The 27,630-nt window shown below is 37.1% G+C and overlaps 1 protein-coding gene and 2 pseudogenes across 8 annotated transcripts in view; 1 reads left to right on the top strand and 2 right to left on the bottom strand.

Annotated features, from left to right (window-relative positions):
* The window catches only part of LOC141502677 (phospholipid-transporting ATPase ABCA3-like), a 312,244-nt gene that overhangs the window by 214,359 nt on the left and 70,255 nt on the right, over nt 1-27,630 (top strand). For all 8 annotated transcript variants that reach the window (XM_074207528.1, XM_074207521.1, XM_074207520.1 and 5 more), the window contains 2 exons: nt 16,078-16,258; nt 26,881-27,181. In XM_074207528.1, the coding sequence (XP_074063629.1) occupies nt 16,078-16,258; nt 26,881-27,181 (482 nt within the window). The remainder of the gene's footprint in view (nt 1-16,077; nt 16,259-26,880; nt 27,182-27,630) is intronic.
* On the bottom strand, nt 5,006-10,833 carry LOC141503259 (protein SPATA31F1-like; annotated as a pseudogene).
* On the bottom strand, nt 19,699-21,091 carry LOC141502678 (etoposide-induced protein 2.4 homolog pseudogene; annotated as a pseudogene).

Genomic DNA, 27,630 nt, shown 5'->3' on the forward strand with positions numbered 1-27,630 from the left:
CTTTTAAAATGTTCAGGGGCAGAGCCAGAATAGTTTTATGAAGTTAGAAAAATTCCCTAAGCTTTTCCTGAAATAATGTCTGTCTTCATTCTCAAAGAAGACCATGACATCAGTGAGGTGATACCATGACAAGCACGTGATTTTGAATTTGAGTGAGGGATTGCTGTGCTAAGTCATCAGCCTTGCTATCTCCTCCAGAGCCATCTGGATCCAGTGAGATCAGGACAACTGGAGATGTGAAGCAATCAGTGTTAAATAACTTGCCCAAGGTCACACAGCTAGTAAATGTCTGAGGCTGGATTAAAACTTCTGCCTTTCTGACTCCAAGGTCATTGCACCACTGCACCACTTATCCTACCCCCTTTTTTCCCCTGAAATAACTTTAAATGGAGTCTCTCTAAACAGACCCTAAAATGACGGAACCCACAAAAAGTCAGAATGAAACAAGCTCTCAACTCAAGATAATATGGAGGAATTTCATTAAAGATCTATCTCTGGGGCAGCTAGGTAGCATAGTGGATAAAGCACCGGCCTTGGAGTCAGGAGTACCTGGGTTCAAATCTGGTCTCAGACACTTAATAATTACCTAGCTGTGTGGCCTTGGGCAAGTCACTTAACCCCATTTGCCTTGCAAAAACCTAAAAAAAAAGGTCTATCTCACATGGGCAAAGGGGGAGTATAGCTCAGCATAGGCAAGAGAACTGGAAAGTCAGTGGGAGCAGATCAGGTCTGGGCTCAGCAAGTCAGGGGTGTAGCAATGTGGTTCCCACTCCTGACTTGGAAGTCAACGTTTAAATCACTCGTACAATAGGCAGGAATAGATTGGATTATCCTAACATAGGGAACAAATTTATAATACCTAAAATACCTTAGACAAGTGACAAATCATGGACCAGACCACTAACCCTAGCCCCAAAAACTTGACACTGTTGCCCCTTTGCCCCAGGAGTAGATTTCAACTGTCTAAATGAGCAAAAACAAAAAACCACTAACTAAAAATCTTTAAGTTTGATAGGGATGATATAAATGCCATTTCAGAAAAGGAAAGCAGTGACAAAATGCCAACTTGTGAAGCCTCAGAGGAGTTTTTGAATCTCAAATCCAAAAAGATCTCTTCAAAAACTTCAAAAAAGGGGCGGCTAGGTGGCGTAGTGGATAAAGCACCGGCCTTGGAGTCAGGAGTACCTGGGTTCAAATCCGGTCTCAGACACTTAATAATTACCTAGCTGTGTGGCCTTGGGCAAGCCACTTAACCCCATTTGCCTTGCAAAAAAAAAAATCTAAAAAAAAAAACTTCAAAAAAGATTTAAAAACCAGAGAAGAGAGGAAGAAGAAAAATGGAAAAAAGAAATAAGAATCATGCAAGAGAATTATGAAAAATTGATTGAAGGAAATGACATAAAGTAAAATTGGCTAAATGGAAAAAGAAATCAATTCTTCTAAAAGTAAAATTAACCAATTAGAAAAGGAAATACAAATGCTAACTGAAGAAAACAAATCATAAAACGTAGAATTGGACAAATGAAAACTAATGATTCTGTTATAAAACTCCAAAATTAAATTCAAACTAAACTGAAAGGCTGAACAAAGAAGAAAATGTAAAGTGCCTCTTAGGAAAAATGTCCAAACCGTAAAATCCAAGAAGAATAATTTATGAATTATTTGCACTTGAAAGCCATGATCAGAAAAAGAATGTGGACAATATAATGCAGGAAATAATCATAGAAAACTACCCTAGTAGCCTAGGATAAGAAGATAAAAAGCCCTTGAATGAATCCATCCATCACCCCCAGAAAGAAATCCCCAAATAAAAACTCCAAGTAACATTGTAGCCAAATTTCAGAATTCTCAGCTAAAGGAAAAAATACTTCAAATTACCAAAAGAATCAATTTAAATACCAAGGAGCCACAGTCAAGTTTACACACACTTATCAGCTTCAACATCAAAGGACTGGAGGACTTGGAATATATTCCAAAGAGCAAAGAATCTTGTATTACAACCAAGAATTAACTACCCTAAAAAAAAAAAAAAAAAAAAAGAATTAACTACCCTGCTAAATTCAACACACACACTTCCAGGGGAATAGATGAACTTTCTTTTTTCTTTTTTTTCTTTCTTTTTTTTGTTGTTAACATTTTCTTTTTTTTCTTTTTTAAAATTTATATTTATTTTATTTTTGTACAAATTATGTTTTTTATACATTATTAAAATATTCTTGCTTAAGAGTAAACATAATACCCCTCCCCCCCAAAAAATATGGACCCTCATGAACAGTAAAGGAAAGAGGAAAAATTAAAATCAAAATAAAAAAATAATAGGGGCAGCTAAGTGGCAGCCCTGGAGTCAGGAGCATATGAGCCCAAATCTGGCCCCAGACTCACAACAATCACCCAGCTATGCAACCCTGGGCAAGCCACCCCAACCCTACTGTCCTGCAACCCCCCCAAAAAAACCCAAAATAAAAAAAATTATAATAATAATAATGATAGTAGGGACAGCCAGGTAGCACAGTGGACGGAGCACCAGCCCCAGAGTCAGAAGCACCCCGGTCCAAATCCAGCCTCAGACACCCAATAATCACCCAGCTGTGCAACCCCAGGCAAGTCATCCAACCCCATCCGCCCCGCAACCCCCCCCAAATAACAACAATAATAATAATAATAATAAATGTGCTTCAGTCTGTGTTCCAACACCACCACCACTGTTGCAGGTGGATCACATTCTTTAGGATAAGTCCATCACAAAAAAAAATATAGAGGACTTTCAAACTGTGCCTTTTAATTAAAAGATCAGAACAGAAAAATTGATCTTCAAATACAAAACTCGAGATACATGAAAAGGTAAAGCAGAAAGAAAAAATATCAAGACTGAGTAAAAGAACATTAGTCTATCAAACTAAACTCATAACTCTTAAGAACAGTTGAAGTTCGAATTGGGAAATTTAAGTTAATTACTCCATGAAACCTCAAGAAAGAATTTAAAAAATCAAAAGAATGAAAAAATAGGAGAAAATGTAAACTCTCCTAATAGAAAAAGAAGTGACCTGGAAATTAGATCCAAGAGTGATGATTTAAGACTTATTGAACTCCATGAAAGACATGATCCAAAAAAAGGAACCTAGATATCATATTTCAAAAAAGTATCCAGGAAAATTTTCCTGATATCCCAGAACCAGAGGATAAAATAGAAATTTTAAAAATCTACCAATCACAGCCACAAAAAAATATCAAATTGAAAACTCTCAGGTAAACACCAAATTCCAGAGTTTCCAAAGTCAAAGCCCAAACAGTTCAAACAGCCAGTGAGAACTAACTCAAATATCATGGAGTCATATTTAGATTTTAGGGCTGTTTCCCCACTGGAAACAATGTAGAATTTAGCAGTCCCCTGAGTGTCTGAGAATCCTTTTTAAAGACAATACTGCTCACCTTCTGGTGAGAACCTGAAAAGATGTGCTAAAATTGTATACTCACCCAACCCAGGCCTAATTACCATGGCAGGTGAGGATCCTAACTTGTGGCTAAAACATAAAAAAAATGTACAAAAACTTCCTCAAAGAAGATTCCACTCATGATGAGTGCATGAAATGTACATACACACACACACACACACATACACACACACAGCTCAGCAGGTATCATATCCAAATAGCAGCCCTGAGTGAAACAAGGCTGGTAAATGAAGACCAGTTTACTGAAGCTGAAGCTAGATATGTATGTTTTTTCTGGAGGGGCCACAGTAAAGGGGAAGTGCTATGAAAGTGGGATAGGTTTTGCAATCAAAACTAATCTAGTCAACAAACTTGAATGCCTACCAAAAGGAGTGAATAATAAATCCCATGACAATGAAATTCCCACTTTCAGGAAAATGCTATGCCACCATCATCAGTGCCGATGCTCCCATCATGACAAACCCTCATCATCAATGTACCAAAAGAGGACAAGTTTATAATTCTGAGTGACTTTAATGGTAGAGTAGACTTAGACTACCAGTTATGGAAAGGAGTCCTTGGAAAGAATGGAGTTGGAAACAAACAGTGATTACCTACTACTGAAGATTTGCTCATATCATGATCTTTTCATCATAAACACTGTCTTAGATTTACCTAAACACAATAAAACTTCCTGGATGCACGCTTGTAGCAAACATGGACATCTGATAGACTATGTGATTGTATGGAAAAGAGACAGACAGGATGTGAGAGTGACTAAATGTTTGTTGCAGAATGCTGGACTGATCACAGACTCATCCTCTCCAAGCAAAATATTCATATTCATCTGAAGTGGCAGCCCCAAAGTAAAGTGACCAACCAGAAGAATTAATGTCTAGTGCTTCTCTGAGGGGGCAGCTAAGTGGCGCAGTGGATAGAGCACTAGCCCTGGTGTCAGGAGGACCTGAGTTCAAATCCAACCTCAGACTCTTAATAATTGCCTAGCTGTGTGACCTTGGGCAAGTCAATCTTAACTTCATTGCCTTAAAATTAAAAAAAAATTAAAAAGAGTATTTCTCTGAGTGGGAACAGCTTGTTGGTAACTTGGAAGGAAAGTTGAGACAACACTCATTTGGTAACAGTGGAGCAGAAAAGGAGGGGCAGCTTTCAGAGATTTGGTATACTGCAGTGTATTTGCTCAGTTGGGTCAGAACACTTGCACACATCAAGACTGGTTTGATGAAAATGATAGTGAAATGCAGACATTGCTACATGAAAAACAAGAACTCCCCAGTATTTACTAGCAGGATAGCTCATCCATTTCTAAGAAGTCAGCATTTCATTCCATCAAAAGTAAAGTACAAGTGAAGCTTAGAAAGATGCAGGATTTTTGGCTCAGTAAGAAGTCTGATGGGACAGAGCCATGATTGAGAAATAGAAGTAGGAATTCCCACAGGCTCCCCCCCAGATAACTCCAATGCATTAAAATTATGGTTCTAACCAAAATCTAGAGTGGCAGGACCAACAGAAAGATTGAATTAAACAATTTTCTGGCCCAAGACAACCTGGAAGATTCATGGGAAGAGTCTTCCTCTGGGGTTGGAAAGGGCTGCATCACAACCCAGGCCCACGAGAGTGAACCAGCTCCAGCCTTTTAGGAACAGCCTGCAGGTCACCTGGGTCCCTGGGGGTGCTTGGAGGTGGTTTCTAAACCTCTCAGTCCAAGAATTGCCAAGCTCAGCTTGGGGGAGGGTAAAACTCTGCGACACCAGAATGAACATGAAGCCCAGGCCCATGCAGGCCTCAGTACTGCCCTGCCCTGGGAACTGCAGAGTCACCCAGCTGCTGCTGCTAAAGTATTCAGCCCACCAACGGTAAGGGCATCAGGGGGGAGACTGTAGAGGTCCCTCTGCTTTCCCTAGGGCAGGACTCTGTTGCTTTGCCCCATTCAGACCCAGGTGGCCGTCTAGAGGTCCATACTGCCATAGTAGAGCAGGAACCCTCCTCATAGCTCCAGGGCAGAGGAGAGTGCCTATGTTCATCCACAGACCAGAACACAAACCAGGAAAGTAGTCAGAGCCTCTTATAACATCTTGAAGAAATTGAGATCCCTGGCAAGTATCCCCCAAACCCTCAAAAACTTGGGAAATTGTATCCTCTACCTTGGAAACAGAGTCTCACCTTAACAAAGAGTTAAAATCAGGTCATAGACTAGGGAAATGAGCAAACAACAAAAGAAAAAGAATCTGACTAGACAATTACTTTGGTTCCATGGAGGATTAAAATACACACTCAGAAGATGACAAAGTCAAATGTCTGTATCCAAAAAAATATGAATTTGTCTCAGGCTATGGAAAAGCTCAAAAAAGATTTTGAAAATCAAGTAAGGAAAGTAGAGGGGAAATTGGGAAGAGAAATGAGAGAGATGCAGGAAAATCTTGAAAATCAAGTCAGCAACTTAGTGAAGGAGATGCAAAAAATACTGAAGAAAATAACATGTTATAAATCAGTTTAGGTCAAATGTAAAAAGCAGTCCAAAAGGTCAATGAGGAGAATAATACCTTAAAAAGTGGAATTAACCTGATGGAAAAGAAGATAAAAAGCTCTCTGAAATAAATAATTCCTTCAAATATAAAATAGAACTAAGGAAAGCTGATGACTTTGTGAGAAATCAAGAACAATAGAACAAAACCAAAAGGAAAAAAAACCAGAAGAAAATGTGAAATATCTTATTGGAAAAACAACTGACCTGGAAAACAGATTCAGAAGAGATAATTTAAAAATTATTGGACTACCTGAAAATCACGTCCAGGAAAAGAACCTAGATTTCTTTTTTTTTTTCAAAATTACCCTGATATCCTAGAAGCAGAGAGTAAAATTGCCCTGATATCCTAGAAGCAGAGAGTAAAATTGAAATTGAGGTAATCCAACAATCACCCCTGGGAAAAGATTCCAAAATAAAAGCTCTCAGGAATATTATAGCCAAATTCCAAAATTCCCAAGGCAAAGAGAAATTATGACAAGCAGCCAGAAAGAAACAATTCAAATATCATGGTGCTGCAGCCAAGATTACACAGGATTTAGCAGTGTATACATTAAGGCTCACAGGGTTTGGAATATGATATTTTGAAAGGCAAAAGAGTTTGGATTGCAACCAAAAGTCAACTACCCAGAAAAATTGAACATCCTCTTTCAGGGGAAAAGTAGATATTCAGTGAAATGGAGGACTTTGTAACTTTCCTATTGAAATGGCCAGAGCTGAACAGAAAGTTTGACCTTCAAATACAAGACTCAAGTGAAGCATAGAGAGGGTGGATGGAAAAGGAAAATTATGAGGGAATTAATGATGTTGAACTACCTGTATTCTTGCATGGGAAGATGAAACTGATAACTCATATGAACCCTCTCATTTATTAGAGCAGTTAGAAGAAGCATATATAGACAAGGCACAGGAAGAAGCTGAATAGGAAGATTAATATATTACAAAGATGGAGTCAATGGACTAGAAAGGAATGTACTGTGAGAAAGGCAAAGTAGAGGGAGAATGGGCTAGGATATTTTACATAAAAGAGGCAAGGAAAAGCTTTTGCAATGGAAGAGGTGAGGGAGAATGAGTGAAACTTTATTCTCATTGGAAGTGGCTCACAGAGGAAATAACACATACTTAATAGGGTATAGAAATCTACCTTACCCTAGAGGAAAAAGAGGGAAGGGATGGAAGAAAGAAGACTGGTGGGGGAGGGGGAGGTGATAAAAGAGGGAAGATTATCGGAGAGGGTAGTCAGATATAACACAGTTTTGAGAAGGCATGGGGTAAAAGGAGATAATAGAATAAATGGTAATGGAGTGGAATAGAATGGAGAGAAATAGAACTAACAATAGCAACTGTGGGGGAAAAAATTGAAGCAACTTCTATGATGGACTTATGATAAAGAGATGGTATCCGAAAACAGACTGAAGTACACTTTTTTTCTCTACTTTATTTTTCTTGAGGTTTCTCTATCTTTGTCAGGGGAGGGGTATTATGTTTACCTGTATAGTAAGACTATTCTAGTTATGTGAAAATAAATGTAGAAATAGTAAAAAACAAAGAAATGATAGGAAGGTAGAAAACAAGGCAAGATCTATATAAACTGATGCAAAGTGAAGTGAGAAGAAATGGGAGGTCATTGCACACAGTAGTAGCAATTTTGTAATAATTATCAGTTATGAAAGACTAAGCTACTCCGATCAATACAATGATCCAAAACAATTCCAAATGAAAAAATGCTATTCACCTCCAGAGTGAACTGATGAAATCTGAGTGTGAATTGAAGCATAATTTTCTCACTTACTTTATTTTCTTTTGGCTTTTTTTTTGACATGGTTAATATGGAAATATATTTTGCATGATTTCACAGGTATAATTAATATCATTTGCCTTCTTAGTAGGGAAAAAGAGGGAGGGAAGGAGAGAATTTGAGAAGAAAATCTAAAATAAATAAAAGAATTTTAAAAGATCATTGATAAAAAGACTGCAAATGAAGTTCAGTTTTATGAAGATAATAACAATCAAAAGTGCTTTTATGATGCTTTGAAGGCTATTTATTAACCAAAGACATATAGTGCATCTCAATTACTCAGTGAAGCAGCTCAAAGGAAACATGAGTTACTTAAGTTTAGAGTAACCACCCCAGATGTTCACATGAACTATTTTACCCAACTTGTGATAGAGCATTCTAAGTTCATATTGGTCTAATCAGCCACAGACAGACACCTTGTAACACATCTCTAACATAGTGAAGCCATTTTGGTCCTCTTTGGGGGGGGGGGGGGAGGATGGTGGTACCTCTTTAATGGAAATGAATATTTTCCTTATCAGAGGCAATGTATTTATGAGAACAAACTTGCTTTCTCTTTTTGGAACTGGACTTGTTTTTCTGAGAAAGCAAAATTTTTCCTCAGAAGGCAAAAGGAAACCAGGGTCATTTTCCTGCAGAATGGACATATCTGAATAACGACTGGAACACTAGTACAATTCCAAGTTCCAGAAGTGTTGATGGTCCTTGTAGAAATCAGGATGGTGAATCTGATGTGTTGAAGAGCCCTCAGTACTGGCCAGAAGATTGATTCTTGTGAAGGGGTAGCAGTGCTCCTTGAATACCATGTTTTCTTGACATTTTGTGTTTCTTGTTTGTGGAACCTTTAACTGAAGAGTATGATTGGCCTGGTTGGTGTCAGTCTAGCCCAAGGGAAAGTATGAGATGAGTTCTGCCTATTAAGTTTTTTCTGGAGGCTGAGTCAGTGAAGGAAGTGTTTTATCATTTCCCTAAAACTGTTTTCTGAAGGGGGTTTATGCTGGGAAGAAAAAATTACTCTGCCTGAGACCTGCACAGTTGTTGCTCTTTGGGTCACTGTGATGAGATTTTTAGGGCCTCTGGAATGAAAGAGTGTAGGGTCCCTTGCTGAAGGAAATGAGTGCTTCAGCTTTCTTTGGCTGCCTTCATAATCATCCTTCTCAGTCCTTTTCCTCTCTTACATTCCAGAAATTGCCCCTGAATCCTCAGCTTTGGGAAAAGATTAAGGAAAGCTTCTGAAGAACAGGGATTCTGTGGGTCTTGCTCATAGGAGACTTTATTGGTCTCCACCCTGCATCCTTTGCACCCTGATCTTCTCTTTTGGAGTCTTCTACCTTGTGTGAGATTGAGCCGATGACCTTGGCCTGGCAATCCCAGGGAGTCTGTAGCTCTATCTTCCAATATTCCCCTTGGCCTGGGGCTGCTCTTTTCTGCTTCCATGTGAACACAGAGTTCTTGGGCATCAGCCATCCCCCAATGGGCTTTTTTGGGGGGCATGGCTGGGTAACCTTGGAAGCCTAAAGGCCTGGGATCTGGGAGGGTATCAGTAAGGCAACTTTGGAAGTGATTTTCAGATATCCTCACCAAACTGAGTTCCAGTTCATTGGAGAGCTAGTCCTTAAAACACATCCAACTTGGAACTTCAGCATCTAGAGCAGCTGGTGATGAGCTCATTTCTGGGAGTTCTTGTTTCTCTGGACTGCTGAGAGTTTCTTTGGGACTTTCTGGATTCACAACTGAAGGAATATCCCCTAAGTAAGGCTCAGATTAAGAAGATTCCAGAGGGGCGGCTAGGTGGCACCTTGGAGTCAGGAGTACCTGGGTTCAAATCCGACCTCAGACAATTAATAATTACCTAGCCATGTGGCCTTGGGCAAGCCACTTAACCCCATTGCCTTGAAAAACCTAAAAAAAATAAAAATAAAAAAGATTGCAGCTCAAAGAGTTCCCTAGAAACTAAAGCTTTCTTGGAAAGCCCATTATTTAGTTCTAACATCTTTCTTAGGTGGGAATCCATCCTGGTCAAGATGATAGACTTACTTGGTGAATAGGGACACTGGGTAGTCAAACTCTCTTTGCTCATTTATTCTCTCTGAACTTTCCTTATCACTTATTCTTTCTGATTCTGCCTTTGAGACTTTTATCTGTTGTGAAACTTGTAATTCACTTTTAGTGTCCCCACAGTTCACGGTGGAATCATTAACTTCGAATTTGAGAAGAATTAATTGCTATTCAGCCCAAATCCTGTAGCTCTTGGGGCCAATTAGTTCCTTTATGATCCCTGCCCCCTTTTCAGGCATATCAATTTGGGAAATAACTTAATGGGATATTTCCCTACAGAGAGCCACAGACACAGGAAATCCTGATAAGAAGCCAAGTACTTATGTCTCAAAATCACTTCCAGTTTCTCAATCATGCTCTGTGGGAGGATCAGTCTGATCTCACTGCCAAATGGTTTTACCCACTTAAATTAGTGTCTGTTGGTCCATGTTCAGCTCCATCCATACTATTAGTATCCTGGAAAGCCAGGCCTTCTGTCTCCATATTACAATGAGCAGCTTCCAAAGTTCTCTGAGTAGGAAGATCTCCAGCTCACAGTTGGTTCATATATCATATATAATATTGGGAAAGATTCCTTGTTTGATCTGCAGACAGTTTTTCTCTATGTGTATTTGTGCAATCTCCTTGGCTTTGATATAGGTTTATGGCTTCATGATGCAAGCAGAAGGCATCTTGAGAGTTGGTGCTTGAGCCCTTTGGAGTCAGGGATTCTCATTCTGGTGAAGTCTCTCCTGAACTTTGGTTGAGGTGCTCTTAGGGACTTGTACCTGGTTAGTTGGGGACTGAAGCAGGGGCATAGACTCCTGAATAGACTGAGGAGGCCCTAACTAATGCTGGAGGAGCTACCTCTGAAAATGGAGCTCAAGGAGCTTCCTGGCATGATCTGGGAAGAACAAAAGTTCCTTAGTGAGGTCAGAGATATTCATTTTGGACCAAGGAAGAATAAGGGCCTTGTCTGTTTCACCAGGTTCATAATCAAGAGGATTCTGGGACAGTGGAGGCATTTGCGTTAGTGAAGGCAGACCCCACAGCACCTGGAACTATGTAGATGCCACTCCAAGGTTTCAGAGAGAAATGGGACTCTAATTTGAGTCTCTTCAGGGGCTTTGATGAAGCTCCCAATTGAAGTAGATGAAAAAGTGTGGTAGAATGTGGCAGATAGTTCACTCTGAAGAAGAGAGTATTTTCCAGAAGGGAGAGCTTATTGGTGTTGGTGGGTGAGGAGATGGAATTATGCCTCTTAAAGGAGGCTACCAGAGATTCACTGTGCAGAGAGGGAAGATCCCAAAAAAACTGGCTGTACTTCTCTTGTAGACATCTAATCTTTACTCCACGGGGACAGAAGTTGTTCAGGACTGAGATCAAAGGAGAAGGCAGGTCTGTGTTTATGGGTTTTAGGGACTCTTGAGAAGTGCTCTTCAACTCTGTTTTTCCCAGTTCAGCAGGGAGCAATTCAGAGCACAAGGACAGCCCAGACTGGTCTGCCTCCCATGGTACAAAGTTATGTAGATCTCTTGGAGAACTCCTCTGGGATGAAAAGACCTATTTGTTTCCAAATGTAGTAATGTATAGGGGTTTCTGGCCTGAGTTGCTTGAGTGACTCTTCTACTCTCTTGGGGAAGCCCAATCTCTGGAAATGCTCTCTCTTTTCAATGTGCATCTCTAGAATCTTCTGAACTTTAGGGATAAGGAAGGAAAGGGCGCTAGGCAAAACTGTGAGGGATTGCCTAGTTGAAGGGTGTCTGATCAACTGAAGGAACTCAGTATTCAGTAATATGTTTTTTGATTTAAAATCCATGATCTGGTTACTCAGCTTGATAGAAAGGTCCCCATCATCAGTGACATCCTGCTTTGTTGCTGGGTTCTTGGGTTTCTCTAGTCTGGAAGTAGAGGCCAGATAGCAGGCGCTTGGTTTCCAAGGCCACAAATTACAGGTGGAGCAGGCGAAATATTACACAGCAGTTTCTGAATGTAGCTTTTTTTGGGAACTCCAGTTTGACTCCTTTTCAGCATAGACAACAGACCCAAGGTGGGGGTCTTAAGATCTTCCTGGGAAGATCTCCAGATTCTTTGTTCTGAGTCTCTGAGATGCCCTTTAACTTTTCTTTGAAGCCGGCAGCAGTTCTGATTAGCTGTTTTCCTAAACCCACAGCAGAACCTCCACAAGAATAATGAAGGGGAAGTTACAGATACAGATCCCCTGATTAAACAATGTCCGCACAGGCGAGAGATGGTGGAGATAAACTGGTCCAATGTCTCCCCTTCTCTCTTCTCCCCTGGAGACATCCGACGTCTTTCTGTAACTTCTGAATCGGTTACAAAAAGTCCCCTCCAGCTCTGGTGACTTGTTGAGACCTTGTCTTATACAGGGCATCCAGCACTCACATCCCAAAACTTCACACAGCACTGGATCCAATCAGTTTCCTTCCTTCCAGCTTCTTTGGCTTCCAGCTGCCAGCCACGTGGAAATTCCTGGAGAGGGAACCCAAATCTCCCTCATTTGGGGCACCCTATTATCCTCTGGCTTCTCCTTTGGGACAGATCTCCCACCTGGAGGACTTCTCAACCAATCCAGTGTAGTTCTGGCCACCGATGTCTGAAAATCGCCCCCTACCACAGTTCTACCCCCAGACATTTTAATTCCTCTCCTCTCAAAACCCTGACCAATCTTCCCAGGAATCTCTTGAGATATTTCCCCAGAAAAGAACACCAAGAAAGTGGGCTTGAATTCAAGCCATTTGCATGCATTATTTTCTTATGTTCTTCATGGAAAATACCAGGAAAAGAGATTAACATTAATATCTCAAGACAAGCCCCAAAATTATTATAAATGGCTTGAGAATACTTAGACCAGAGTGATTAAAATGGTTTTTATTAAGATATCTTAACAAAATGGCACACCCCTTCATGGTGGGAGAGAGGGGCCATTTTGGTCCTCTTTGATAACAAAGGACAAGAACCAACTAATTCTTAGAGAACCTTGAAAAAACTGGTTGAAACAATGTGTAACTTTAGCAAAGTTGCAGATTATAAAATAAATCTACATCATCACCATTTCTTAACATTTCCAACAAAGCCCAGCAGCAACAGATAAAGAGAGATTCCATTTAAAATAATTGTAGACAGGATAAAGTATTTGAGTCTACCTGCCCAAACTAACCCAGACTGTATGAACACAATTACAAAACATTCTTAACACAAATAACATCAAATCTAAACAAATGGAGTAATAGTAATTGTTCATGGAATTTTTAAAAATAATTTTAAAATGACAATTGTCCCTCAGTTTATTTATTCAGTGTCATGTTAATCAAACCACCAAAGAATTATTTGGAATTAATAATATAAATAATGGAAAAATAATAATTCATCAGGAATAACAAAAGATCAAGAATATCAAGGGGTTTAATGAAAAAAAGTGTAGCAAAATGGATTAGCAGTACATGATTTCAAACTATATTATAATTGTTGTATTCATGAAAGCAACCTCCTATCAGCTGAAAAATAGAAATGTGGAATAGTAGAATAAATTAGGTCCACAATACACAATAGTAAATGATCTCTATAACCTAGTGTTTAATTAACCCAAAGATCTAGTCTTTTGGGGTAAGAACACCCCATGTGACAAAAATTACTGGGGGGGAAACTGGAAAGCAAGATTTAGACAAACATATCACAAAGTATACAAATATAAGGTCAAAATGGATAAATAGACATAAAGGGTGACGTCTTAAGTAAATTGCAAAAGCATGGGAAAATAAATGTCATTTGTACATATCCAGCAGTATCATAGGAAATAAAAAAGGACAGTTTTGATTACATGAAAGTTTTACATAAACAAAACCAAGGCAACCAAAAATTAGTAGGAAAGCAGAGTAAAAAAAATTAAGCAAGTTTCTTTGATAAAGATTTTATCTGAAACTAAACCAAATTCATAAACACATGAGCCATTCTCCAGCTGATGAATGATCAACAATTGTAAACAAGCAGTTTACAGAAAAAGAAATCATAGTAATCTATAGTCACATGAAAAAAATTATCTAAATCACTACTGATGAGAGAAGTTCAAATTAAAACAACTCTGAGATAGCAACTCATACCTACCTGATTGACTAACATGACAGAAAAGGAAAATGATAAATTCTGAATGGAATATGGAAAAATTGGGACACTAATGCATTGTTGATGGATTTGTGAAATGATATTTTTGGGTTTTTGGTGTGGTTTTTTTTTTCAAGGCAATGGGGTTAAGTGACTTGCCCAAGGTCATATAGCTAAATTAATCTGTTTGAGGTCAGATTTGAACTCAGGTTCACCTGATTCCAGGACTGGTGCTCTATCTACTACACCACCTCACTACCCTGATCCAACTATTCTTGACAACAATCTGAAACTAAGGACTAGAAAACTGCTCATACTCTTTGACCTAACAATACCACTATATACCATTGAGATTTAAAAAAGAGGGGGAAAGGACCTATTTATACAAAAATATTTGTAGCACTTCTTTTTTGTAATGTCAAAGTTTCAAAAACTAAGGGGATGTCTATCAACTGGGAAATGATTGAACAAGTTGTGGTATATGTTTGTGAAGAATTCTATAAAAATGGTGAGCACAATGGTAGAATATTTTCTGTTGGGATATTTTAAATAGTTTTCCAAATTTCAAATATTCTGCTATTTGTGTCAGTTGTGTATATTTGCAATACATGAATAAGTAATATCTGCAGAATTAAGTCTAAGGATTTGTGTTAATCAACCAAGGTAGTATGAATTTTAGAGTGTTTTTGAATAGCTGAAATAATTACTGAACCAGTAATAATTTGCTCTTTAAAAAATCTGAGACATACTCTTTTTGTTCTTCAGCCAATGTATTATTTTATCAGTGGTAATGAATTCCATTAGTGATCAAACTGTTTTTACTTGTATCATTTCTTTTGATTCTTAAAATAGGCCTAAAGGACTATTTTCCACTGATTAGGTGGCAAAAGTGAGACAAAGACAGATACTATACCTTACCTGAGGTTACTGAATTATTAGTAAAAGAGCCAGTGACCTTGAGAAAGAGAGATTTTATATGGAGCTATCCTTCTATTCTACATCAAACTAAACAAATCTCACGTCTCCTTAGGTGACATCTTACTATCACCATGCTTTCCATAGGCTACCCTGTGCAAAGGGCACATTTCTTCCCATCTCTGCCTCTTAGATTCTCTTCTTTCCTTCAAGGTTTGACTGAAGTGTTTTGTCATACACAAGACCTTCCCTAAATTCCTCCAGTCATTTTAATGTCTGTCCCTATAAAAAAAATGCTTTATTTTATATGCTTGTGTGTGTCTGTGTATACACTCCTTATGGACATATATATGAAAATAGGTGTGTGTGTGTGTGTGTGTGTGTGTATGTGTGTGTGTGTGTGTGTGTGTGTGTGTGTAATACAAGCTTCAGTAGAATGTAGGTACCTTAAGAGTCTTGGATTTTTAAAAGTCTTGGATTTTTTTCTTGGTCTACCCAGAGATTTGTACTGAACCTTCCTGTAGCAGATTCATAATAGATGCTATTGAGTCTTGAGTGAGTCAGTGAGTGAATAAATGAATGAATGGTAATCAATTAAAATGGAAAACAGAGAAAGGATAATAAGGACCTACTAGCATTAAAAATAAACAATTCAGAAAAGAAGTTTAGCCATGAAGAATAAGAAAAGAATGAAAATGGTCAATGAAAGTCATTGAGATTACATGAAGGTAGTTGCCAGACTTTTATAAGGAAAAAAGTTTCTAGCAAAATTTATTTTACCCATATATATGAACTCTCTGAGGTTGACATATGACTAATTTTTTCCAATGTAAGGAAAATAATTATTTAGTATTCTTGCCATATCATTTAATGGAGACGAAAAGAAAAAAATACATCATAATCATTTGAACCTTGTCATTGGATTAACCACCCAGGATTCCCTATTTTGTGTCATAGGATCTCTTGAATGTGTGGCCTTTTTATGCCATTGGAAATTAATGAATTTTTCATTTCCCAGCTTCTTAACAATGATGTAGCTTTCAATATGCTAGCATATTAGTGATACCATTTTTTGAAAGGGCATTGAAAGTCTTTTTATGTCTATTATACCCTGCTTCCTGCTCAACAATTACACTGAGAAACCCCAGTTGTTTAATCAATTACTTTAATACATATTCCTAAAGGGCAAAAATATTTTAACTGTAATTATAATGAAATATTTTTTGGTACAGGGCTCATAAACTGATGGATAGTACCATAAATTTCCAAGCCATCCCACTTGCTTCCTCATGGTCTGAGAATGAGAAAGTGATCATAAGCCAATCAAAAAGAGACAAAGATTATTTTCAGAAGAGGAAAAGTCCTCAGAGTTTCATGTCACTGAGCCCCCCTCCTTTGATGTTCAGCACTGAGGTGAGTACTTTGCTTGGAAAGAAAGCCTACTAGCTTTAGTTAGGGCACAATGGTATATTTTGAAATCTAGAAATTTTTGAGATCTCAGTAATGGAGGATCCAGACATATATAAAGTACTTTCTACCCTCTGCTCAAACCTAGTAGTATCTAACTATTGATATCTAGATTGGATTAATACCATTAAAAATATTATCAGGAAATCCCTTGCAGAGACTGTGACCTGATACTTTTATTATTCAGAGTCAGTTACTTCTGCTTTAGGCTTTATCAGTTCATATCTCTCTTTCCTGTCCCACCCCCAGAGTTGTCTGTTCAACCAAAGTTCATTCCAATTTAGGCATTTCCATTGGAAATAATGACTGTCTAATGAGCAGCCACCACAATGCCCACAGGTTCTCTCTGTAAGATTAACCTCTGTGGGCTCCTATATAAAATCAAAAAGGCTGATTTATGGAACATGTGCTCATGGAAAGGGGAATTATATGACACTAAGAATAATTTGAAAGGTAGTGAATAAAAGACTACCCTTGGACTCAGGAAGAATCGAATTCAAGTCTTGCTTGACACATACTATCTTTATGAATTTAAATTTATTTAGTGTTCTAAGACCCATAACATCTCATACTGAATTACAGAAGTTACTGATTTCTTTTGATAGAATTTCTACATTTGGAGTTCACCACATTTATATAAAATATAGATCTATATCTCCTCCCCCATTTTTTACCCCTTTTTATTGGGTCATTACAGAGATTTTTGGCATGTATCCTAAAGATTGCACATGCAATGATTTTTAGTAAGGCAATGAAGTAGCATATATGTTAGTGAAGAGAACTTATCCCATCTCCCTCCCTCTTCTCTCAGCTTTCCAATCCTACTGTGAGTTCTAGTTGCATATGTAGGTGAGATTTTTTTTTTAGTTTATCCCCCTCTTCAACTCATCCTAGTGAGTTTGTACTAGCTGCTCAGTCAATTTTCTTCACTAATATATGGTTCTTACTATTTACTCAATATAAATATATAACATATTTTCCGGACAGATCAATAGCCTCAAGTATTAGGGCATTAAGAGCTCATTCAAAAACATGGAAAAACAGAAATACTGAACACATAATTTACCCATCAAAATGCAAGAAAATTTAAATTGAATAAAGAACCCTTAATGAATTTTTAAAAATTTAAATTGCAGAATTCTAAAGAATAGATGAGATAAAGAAACAATGGAAAATTACATCAAACAAAATTACAATAATGATACAATGCATACAACATATGATACTGCTAAAGCACTTCTAAGAAAGAAATTTATTTTTAAATGCTTGCTTCAACAAAGAAAGAAAAAATCAATGATTTAAACATGAAACTAAAAAAATTTAATAAAACCCCCCAACTTAGCAACAAAGTAGAAATTCTGAAAGTTAATAAAGGATTATCATTATTAATAATAAATTATATTTTTGATAATTTTATTAAACAACTGATTATATAGCATTATCTATATTTCTGCAAAAAATGTTTTATAGTTGGTTTTATATAGCCCTGGGTGACTTAGTAAACATATTCCCAAATATATTGGAGCTTTATAGTTATATTGAATGTGATTCATCTTTCTAGCTCATCTTGCTAGATTTGTGCTAAATAAATGCTAGTTATTTTTAATAATAACTAATCAATAATAAGTTACTTTTATATAGCACTTTACAGATATTTTATTCTTTTTTTTTCACTTTGAAGAACTGGTTCCAAAGGGGTTCATTTTATTGCAAAACAAAAAAAATTCCAAAAGTTTATATTATGACTTTTCAAATTACCAAAATGCCTGACAACTTAAACTATCACTCCCAAACCACCATAGCAGCAAGGAAAGTCCTAAAGTGGTTCTTTATAATGCTGCCTTAAAATGTTTTGTCAAAACCACAAATGATCTTATTGGAGCATACCAGGGGTACTGAAATAACCCAAGATGTCTTTAACCATATGCTTTACAAATAATTCTTGTGTACAAATTTTCAATGTGTATAATTTCCAACTTAGAGCTTCCCCATGAGACAAACTTGCAATCACCCACCCACAATTGTGGACAACTCTAGCATTTAATTAACATTTTCTTGTGAAAAAAAACCAGAGAGGTTCATCTGCTAATCAACAGTAGTTATATTATTGATTGCACTCCTCAAAGGCTTTCTTAATGCTTTGAGTAAACTGCTTATCTTTTTCCCTTGTCTTATGAGAATTTTTTATGCATGAAGAACACTGGAATCTAAATTGATCTTTCTCCCTTTATGAAACAAATACAGCAGAAATGTACATACATAAAGATGCTTTACACACAAAAAAGTGAATTTACCATTCCAAACTCATCAGTTTTTGAGAACCAACCACTAAATGAATGGACATAAGCCAATCCCCCTTTATTAACTACATGAAAGAGATGAGACCTGAGTTTCAGATCAACACTTTGTAGAACCATTTCCCCATCAATTACGCTTAGTGCAATAAACTTTCCTATTTACTCTAAATTCCCTTTTTTTCTGAACCCAAACAAGACCTTGTGTTCCTTAAATACCATTATAAACTTCATGATTTTCACCAATCAGCATGCCAGTTTCCATAAGAAAGCAGAAGCTCCTACTTGTTTAATTTCTTTCTTCTTTCATATTGTACAATTTTTTGACATGTGCTGGACCCCCAACCTTACTGAAAATGACAGAAAAACCCATCCAGTCACAGTTTTAATATTTTTCGTTAAGTTTTCTACTGTAGTTCCTGATCATGTGTGCAGCACCCAACATCCCCCTGAAAGTGCCTGACATAACTGGCAATGGCCCTGACAAAGTGAATTTCAGATTTCCAGCTCTGAGTAATGGAGCTGTAACCAGTATTTAGCAAAAGTTTAACTTTTCAGGGCATCTTGTGCTAAAGGTGGCATTTGTCTAGAGCTGGTACATTCCCTTGAGATTAGGGAATGCTAAAAAGTACCAGTGAGAGAATTCCATGTTCTTCTCGCCCACAAAAGGATGGAGAGACAATTACTCTCTAAACCAACACATGTGGTAGTGAGGTCTGTTTCCTACCTAGTCCCACCTCTTTGGGTTCATTTTTTCTTCTTTTTTTGCTGTGAAGTAGGAGGGATGAAAACCTAACCTGAGTTACAAGAACCAAAGACGGTGAAGGCTGAAGAAGGAAGCTGGGAGACTTCCCCCTCCCTCCACTCAATGAGCAGGTTTCACAAAAAACAGAACATAGACACACACACACACATACACACACACACACAAACTGTATTTACAAAAATCCATTCATCCAAGGGTGGCAGAGCAATGGGGAGGAATGGCACAGGGAGAATAGCAAAGTGTTCAAATCAGCACAGGCACAGGGCTAGCAAAGGCTAGAAAACAGCTGCAGAAAAATCTGCAGTCACCAAGACGTGCAACAGCATTAAAAATCCATGTCTGGCATCAAAATTCTGGCCTACACTCATGAGACAGTAAAAACCCAGATCCCACAGAGAACAATGGGAATGTGCTAAGGGCCCTTGGCAGGGTGGGTCCTGCTTTTCCTGGGTGAGGGAAAACTGAGGAAGCCCCACCACCAGTGCCTCCCCTCAAAACCATCCCTCCCCTTGTAGGCAGCTCAGTGGGCTGCAGTAGCCTTCAGTTTGGCAGGAGATGGGTGAGGGGAGGGGAGCTTTTCGGTAGAGGCTGAGCTGCTCAGGGCTGACTGCAGGTAGACCGTCTTGTGAAAGAGTCTGTTGCTTAGGAAGACTACCAAGGAGAAAAGGCGTAACTGGAAGAGGTACGCTTTCCCAGGAGTCTTCGCTTCATTGGCGCTGATGATGAACAGAGGGAAGAGGATAGAGAAGAGGCATCCACTGATTATGTAAGACGACTGCATTGCTGTAAGGAAGGCCAAGGGTAGACCAAATCCAAAGTAGTAAGGCCAATTCCTTTCAATGTTAGATAATTGCTGATGCATTTCAATTCCTTTGTTGAACCAACGGTACTCAAAACAATAAAGGGAGTAGAGAAGAGACATGTGCAGGAGACTGACCAACTGGCCAATAAGATGAATCGGGAAAAGACTGACAAACATGCCCTGGATCAGGAAAAGGGCCTGTAGTAACATGTCGGCGATGATCTTGCTGACACTTGGAAATGGTTGAGGTTTCCTCCCAGATACCTCGAATGCCAGGTCAGCAATATCCTGAAACCATATGGCATTCACCACTTTACTAAGCACAAACAGGGGGAGTACCCACAAAGCACTAAAGATAGAGGTGAGTATAAATTCCAACCAGGACCATACATCTCCATGCAGAGAGGGATCTCCAATAATTTGAGCTGTTACTGACTGAAGCACAGGGATAAATACTCGGTAAAACAAGAGGAGACTCAGCCAGAATACTCCTCCATTCCAAGCACAGCACTGGAAAATTCTGCTCACTATCCTTTGCTCACTCTCCTGCTTCCGCTCCTCACTTTGGGCTCTTCTCTGTGCTAAAACGCTGCTTGCCCTTCGTCGTTGCTCTTCCCTTTTCTGTTGGATCCGGGCATCCAATTTGGAGATGGTGCAGATGCCTCAGACGGAGTCCTTAATTCCCCTGACAAGATCATGGAGAAATGTTTTGACACTGTCAGCCATCTCTACTTGTGCATCACTTCCACCACCCAAACTATCAACTACAGGGAGAAGGGAAGAGGAGGACTCCAAAATCTCTCATTGTGAAGAGCCTGAAAACACAGAGCCATGATTTCAATGGAGCCCTGCCATTGTACAGAAAGGTACATAAAGTAGATTCTCAGTTACCATCTGCCGGCGGCCCCAGCCGCCACCGTCGCAGCTCGCCGCCTCCCAGCCGGCGCCGCTCCCCAGGCCGGGCCCGCACCTCCCGCATGGGCATGCCCGGGCTGCACGGGGCAGGCTGGGAAGCCCAGATATTTTATTCTTACAGCAAGCCTAGAAGTAGGTTCTGCTACTTTTCTCATTTTATAGATCAGGAAATTGGGGCAGACAGAGTTAAAGTGACTTGTCCAGAGTCTCACATATAGTATCTGAGGCTAGAGCTGAAAATAGGTCTTCATTCAGCCTTCTATATGACCTAACTTATTTTTTAATAGGATTGAGAGAAAAATACTATTAAATTGATAAATTAGTAACTGATCCTTTTAAAAATATGTTTATGAACAACTGATTTTTAAAGAATATCAAATTTTTTATATCAAAAATATTTTAAAGAGAATTTATGATAATTAAAAAGAAATAAAGGAAATATCAGAAATTACTTTATCCAATTGGATGCTAATCAACTGATAATTTAGAGATTTTTTTAAAACATATAAACTACTCAATTAACAAAAGAATTGACTTTTTGAAACCTAATATCAGAAAAAATTGAATAAGCAACATATGAATTCCCAAAGAAAAGAATATAAAAATAAATTCTAACAAACATTCACAAAGAACAGTTAATTCTAGTATTATAGAAATTTTTTACAGATATGAAAGGGAAAAGACACTATTTCCAATCTCTTTCTTTGAGCATTAAACCAAGGGGAGGCAAAGAAGAAAAAAAAAAAACTTTAGACCAACATCTGCAATGGACACCAATGCAAAAAAAAAAGTCATATCATACACAAATTAGATGAGCAATGAAGAAATTATTTTTCATATCTTTGGATAATAAAAGAGTTTATAATTAAACAAGTGATAGAGAGGATAACATAAGATTAAATGTACATTTTTATTATATCAAATTTTTAGATTCTGCACAAAAATCTACTGCAGCAAAAAAACAAAAATCTTCACAAAATGTCTCATATAAATATCTTCTTTATAAATGAAATGATTCACATTTATAAGATTAAGATCCATTTCCCAACTGATAAATCAGAAAAGAATATAAACAAGCAGTTTTGAATGTAAAAAATCCAAGATATTAACAATGCTACAAATAACTAATAATTTAAGATATACAATTAAAGCAGCTATGAGATTCTACCTAAAGTGTATCAGATTGGCAAAGATGACCAAAAATTGAAAATCATAAATGTTGGAGTGGGTATGGGAAAATAAACATATTACTACACTATTGGTGAAGATGTAAATTCATCCAACCTTTTAATTTGGAATTATGTTTAAAAAGTCACCATTTTGTGTATATCCTTTTAATCTAGCTTTACTACTTAATACTAAACCTATCTCCCCCTACATCATCCACCCCCTAAGAAAGTGGATAAGAAAATAGATATTCAGGGTGGCTAGGTGGAATAGTGGATAGAGCACCGGCCCTGAGTTCAAATTTGACCTTAGATACTTAATAATTACCTAGCTGTGTGACCTTGGGCAAGCCACTTAACCCTGTTGCCATGCAAAAAAAAAAGAAAAGAGAGAAAATAGATATTCAAAAGTGGTTATAGAAACTTTTTTTTGCATTAGCCAAAAATTGAAAAATAAAAGGACATCTTACTGAGAATAAGTAAACAAATTGTAGCATATGAATGTAATGGAATATTACTTTGCCATAAGAGTAATGACATGTATATTTTCAGAGGAAATTGGGGAAATTTCCATTAATTGATACATTAGGTAAGTGTGGAGAATAAGGAGAACAGTTTATGCAATAATAAGTTTATAGAGAAAACTATAAAGATTTTTATGAAAGATTTTTAGGACTTTATCCAATATCATAATTAACTATAAATCCAAATGAAGACAAAGCATTCCACTCACTTCCTGACAAAGAGGTGATAGACTTAAGATGCATAAAGATACTTACTTTTCAATATGGTCAATGAGGAGATTTGTCAGGCTAAGGCTTTCCAGTAATATATTATGAATTTTGGCTTGTTTTTTTTTTAACTTACTCAGTAGGGAAGAAGTGAGTGAAAGGGACTTTTTTCCTCCAAATTTTATGTTATACATAAAGTATAATATTCAAAGAAACATTCCATCTTTATATGTTGCTATGTATAATCCAAATTTTTTGTGATTATAAAAAAAGTTAGTGGACAAAATATATAGCACATTATGAAAAACAAATGTATATGCAGATACACACACTTTATTAAAGCTTAAAATTATGCTGAGGCTTTTGAGATACCCTATATTTATGTATTTGTAATCCAAAGAACCATCCCCAAAAGATGAATGGTCAAAGAATACAAAGTTTTCAAAAAAATTGCAAACTATAATTAACTACATAAAACATGTGGCAAATCATTAATAGTAAAAGAGATACAAATAGAAATACAAATGAAGTTTTATTTCATGTCATTGAAATTGGAAAAAAGATAAAAAATATGAGGTCAATCAAGGTTGGATTGTCCTGGGAAGATGACCACACATACACTTTTGGTGAAACTGTGAAATAATCTATCCATTCTGGAAATCAAATGAGAATTATTCAAGAAAATAAATAAAATGTCCATGTCTTTCACTTCAACACTACCAGTACTAGTCATGTACCCCAAGGAAGCCAAGGAAAGAAATAATATTCTTATATATAGCAAAATATTTATAGAAGAATGCTTTGTATTAGTTATGAACCAACAGCATAGTAGTTGCTCATTAATTGGAAAGTAATTGAAAGAACTAATATGTGATTATAAAATGGTGAATATGAGAAATTCTGACAAATATACTATGTTATATATAAAGTGATATCAAGAGAACAGTATTACACCATAATATAAATTTTAAAAAATCAATAAAAGGAAATTAAACCCTGAATAACTGGGGAAAAAAACAGTGAGGGTCCTAGAGAACAGACAATGAAAGATGCTGTCTCCCTGTGACACAGAAGTGGTAATCATCTAAGGGTAGTTTTTCCCTATCCCAAGCTGAAGATTAGGTATTGATTATTATTTAAAGGAAAGAGAAATTAGAGAAAAAATTATTCAATGCTAACAGGGAACAGATATGATTTGGTTATTTTCTAATAATAAAAATATATTTATTTGGGAAATCAGCATCTGCCTTTTTTCTTTTTTGTGATTTTAAAAGGTAGTGATCTATAATTTCAGAAATCAATGTTATTCCTTTGATTTAATATGCCAACATAAACAGCAAAGTCTACTAGGCTTTCTAATGACATGGATATTTCCCAAAGTTGACCTCTGAATCTTCAGACTTTCACAGTGGTCCATCTTGAGTTGTATGGTACACAATAAAATATGATGATAGACATTTCTGGTTTTAAACAATGTATTTCCAACACATTAGATTAAAATCTGTAATAATTACTTGGAGAAACTTTAGTTTTAAAATCTCTTTCTACAAAATAAACTTTTTATTAGAGCTTAGCTCTAATAAAAAGTTAATATTTCCTTAAACAGAATATTCAAATAGAGAAGGCTTGTACACCAAAAAGCAGAAAGATATCTTTCCAAAGTTCCTGGAGTTTGTGCTGCAGTGCTTTTATTGTCCAGAAATTATTCTGGTTTGGGTATGTACTACCTAACTGCCCTTGCTGCTTCTTTCCCATTTCACCATCCGAAATGTCCCAGAAGGCAGTAAAAATGTGACTGGAATTAAGTGTTTATTAAACACTTACTATGTGGTACTGAGAGGTACTCCAGGAAGTACTGCGGATATAAAGACAAAAACTAAAATAGACACTGTCCTAAGATCTTATATTCTTCTGATGGGGTGAGACAAGTATGATATAGCTGTAACGCCCAATTAGAATAATTAGTTTATTTTAAGCCTAGGAATAATAATATATCTATAAATACATATATATATACATATGCATACACACATGCATTCATACATATGTAAGCATTTTAGGCAAATTTATAATATATTTATCTCTAGTTAACCCTTGGCTTCTTTTGACTGAAGTAAAATACAACTTCCTGAGTAATATAGTAGATCACTTGAAAGGAAAACTTTGAGTAATGATTTAACTATTTATAGTTTCTATATAGAGCTCCTGGGAGAGAAAATTAGGGAAAAGGGGACTTTTCAAACTGGACATTCTAAAGACATCTCAAACTCAAAGCAAAACTCAGTGTCTTACTACCCTGCATCCCCCCAATCAACAATTTCATCCTACCTTTGCTAATAATGTCAATAATGTCATCTTTCCAGTTATCCTAGTTTGGAATCATAACATTATCCCAGACTCCTCACTCAGTCTCCATAGATCTAGTCAGTTATAAAATCTTATCATTTCCATCTTCACAACCTCTTCCCACCTCAAGTATCTCCCTACTTCTGTTCTGCCACACTCTTGCCAAAGTGATTTTCCTAAAACATCACCCAGCCACCCCACACCCTATTCTGAAAACTCCAGTGGCTTCTTATTTCTTGTAAGATCAAATATAAATTTCTGTTTGCTTCTTTATATCCTGACTGCCTTACTTTCTCAGTTACATGTTATTCTCTTCCTTATCTCTATAGTCTAGGCACACTAGCCTTACTATTGTTCACATGCATATTATCTTTTCTTTCCATTATCTGTAATGAGCAATTCTCCAGGCTTGGAATTCCTTACCTTCTCACTTTTGTCACTTAGTATATCCCTAGTTTCCTTCAAGACTCAATTCAGTAGCTGCCACTTTCTTCATGAGACATTTTTGAGCACCTTCTTCATCATTGCTAATGCTTTCCCCACTACAAGATTATATTGTATCTTTTTCATTGATTCTATATGTCTCATCTAAACATATACATATACATTTCTTTTCCTCTAATGAATAATAAATCCATTGAGGGGTAGTCTTATTTTATTTTTGTTTTCATATTTCTAGCACTTTTCATAGTTCCTGGCATTTTAAATTAATAAATTGATTTGTTGGTTAGATTATTTTATCTGGGAGTTTGCCAGTAAAATCAGAGAGATATCAAATGATATATGTGACATATATGTGCATATATGTATAAATACATATCTATTTATGCACATTTTTTAAGGCTAGGGAATACCTGGGTATGTTTGTAAGCAGTAAAGAAGGTACCAATATATAAGGAGTCCAAGGTCACACAGCTAGTAAGTGCCAGATGTCTGAGATCAGATTTGAACTCAGGTCCTTCTGACTTCAGAACTCTATCCACTGTGTCACCTAGCTGCCCCATATAATGTGGTTGACCTCACATCCAGAGCCATTTCCAGTCATTCTGATCCATATCTAGCCACTGGACCCAGATGACTCTGGAGGAGAAAGTGAGGCTGGTAACTCAGCACAGCCCCACCAACCCCCCACCTCTCAAATATAATTCATGTGCTTGTCATGGCCTCACCTCCCTGATGTCATGGTCTTCTTCAAGAAGGACAAACAACAGGGGTGGCTAGGTGGCACAGTGGATAAAGCACTGGCCCTGGAGTCAGGAGTACCTGGGTTCAGATCCGCTCTCAGACACTTAATAATTACCTAGCTGTGTGGCCTTGGGCAAGCCACTTAACCCCATTTGCCTAGCAAAAAAAAAAAAAAAGGACAAACAACAACAATATAAGGAGAGACTGAATATGAGAGAGAGAATGAGGAGATGATAAAAAGGGCAAAGCTGGCACTGTTTATTGACTGACTCTGACAGGCTTAGATTGAAGAGGATTTCAATATGAATGGCTTATGGGTGTCTAACACTGTTGTAATGCTCTGTATCTCTTTCTTTATTCTAGTATAAGCTCTACTACCAGCAATTCCATGCCATGTTCAGCAAAAGAGCTATGTATTATTGGCGCAACTGGAAGATGACATTGATACACACTTTGGCTCCTGTGGTATTCAGTTCCTTATTGATCAGTATCTTTCAAACTTTAATTACTCACAATTACTCAAGCTTGAATTTGAATTTGCATAAATATGGCAAAACCATTGTCCCTTACTCTGTCTCTGGAAATACTTCTCTGCTCAATAAGGCCTCAGGTTACTTGAATATTATGCTAAAGAGTAGAGGACAAAAACCCAAATTAGTGAAAGGTAAGAACCATATGATTAATGTCTGATGTTATGAACAACTGTCTGTATCATGAAATCATTAGCATTTAGAGTCAAAAAGGAACTGGAAAGCAATGTTTAAAGTGAAGGGGCCCTAATACTAGATGCATTTTGAAACAGTTAAGACTGAAGGTTGAATTTGAAATGACTCAGTATCAGTTTATTCTGGCATAAATCCAATGGCTTGGGTATACATACATACACACACACACACACACACACACACACACACACACACACACACACACACACACACATATATATATATATTTTTTCATTTGACTTGAATTTTTGTGAATCTGTAATTATTTTTTTTCTAAAATTAAATCTTATTCCTCTCTTTTGGTATCCAGAGTCCAGAGATGCCAAGAAAATTCCATGATCTCTATGTCCAAATATACATGTGTATGTGTGTGTGTATGTACATATAT

This window comes from Macrotis lagotis, chromosome X (assembly GCF_037893015.1).
Source record: "Macrotis lagotis isolate mMagLag1 chromosome X, bilby.v1.9.chrom.fasta, whole genome shotgun sequence".
Classification (NCBI taxonomy): Eukaryota; Metazoa; Chordata; class Mammalia; order Peramelemorphia; family Peramelidae; genus Macrotis; species Macrotis lagotis.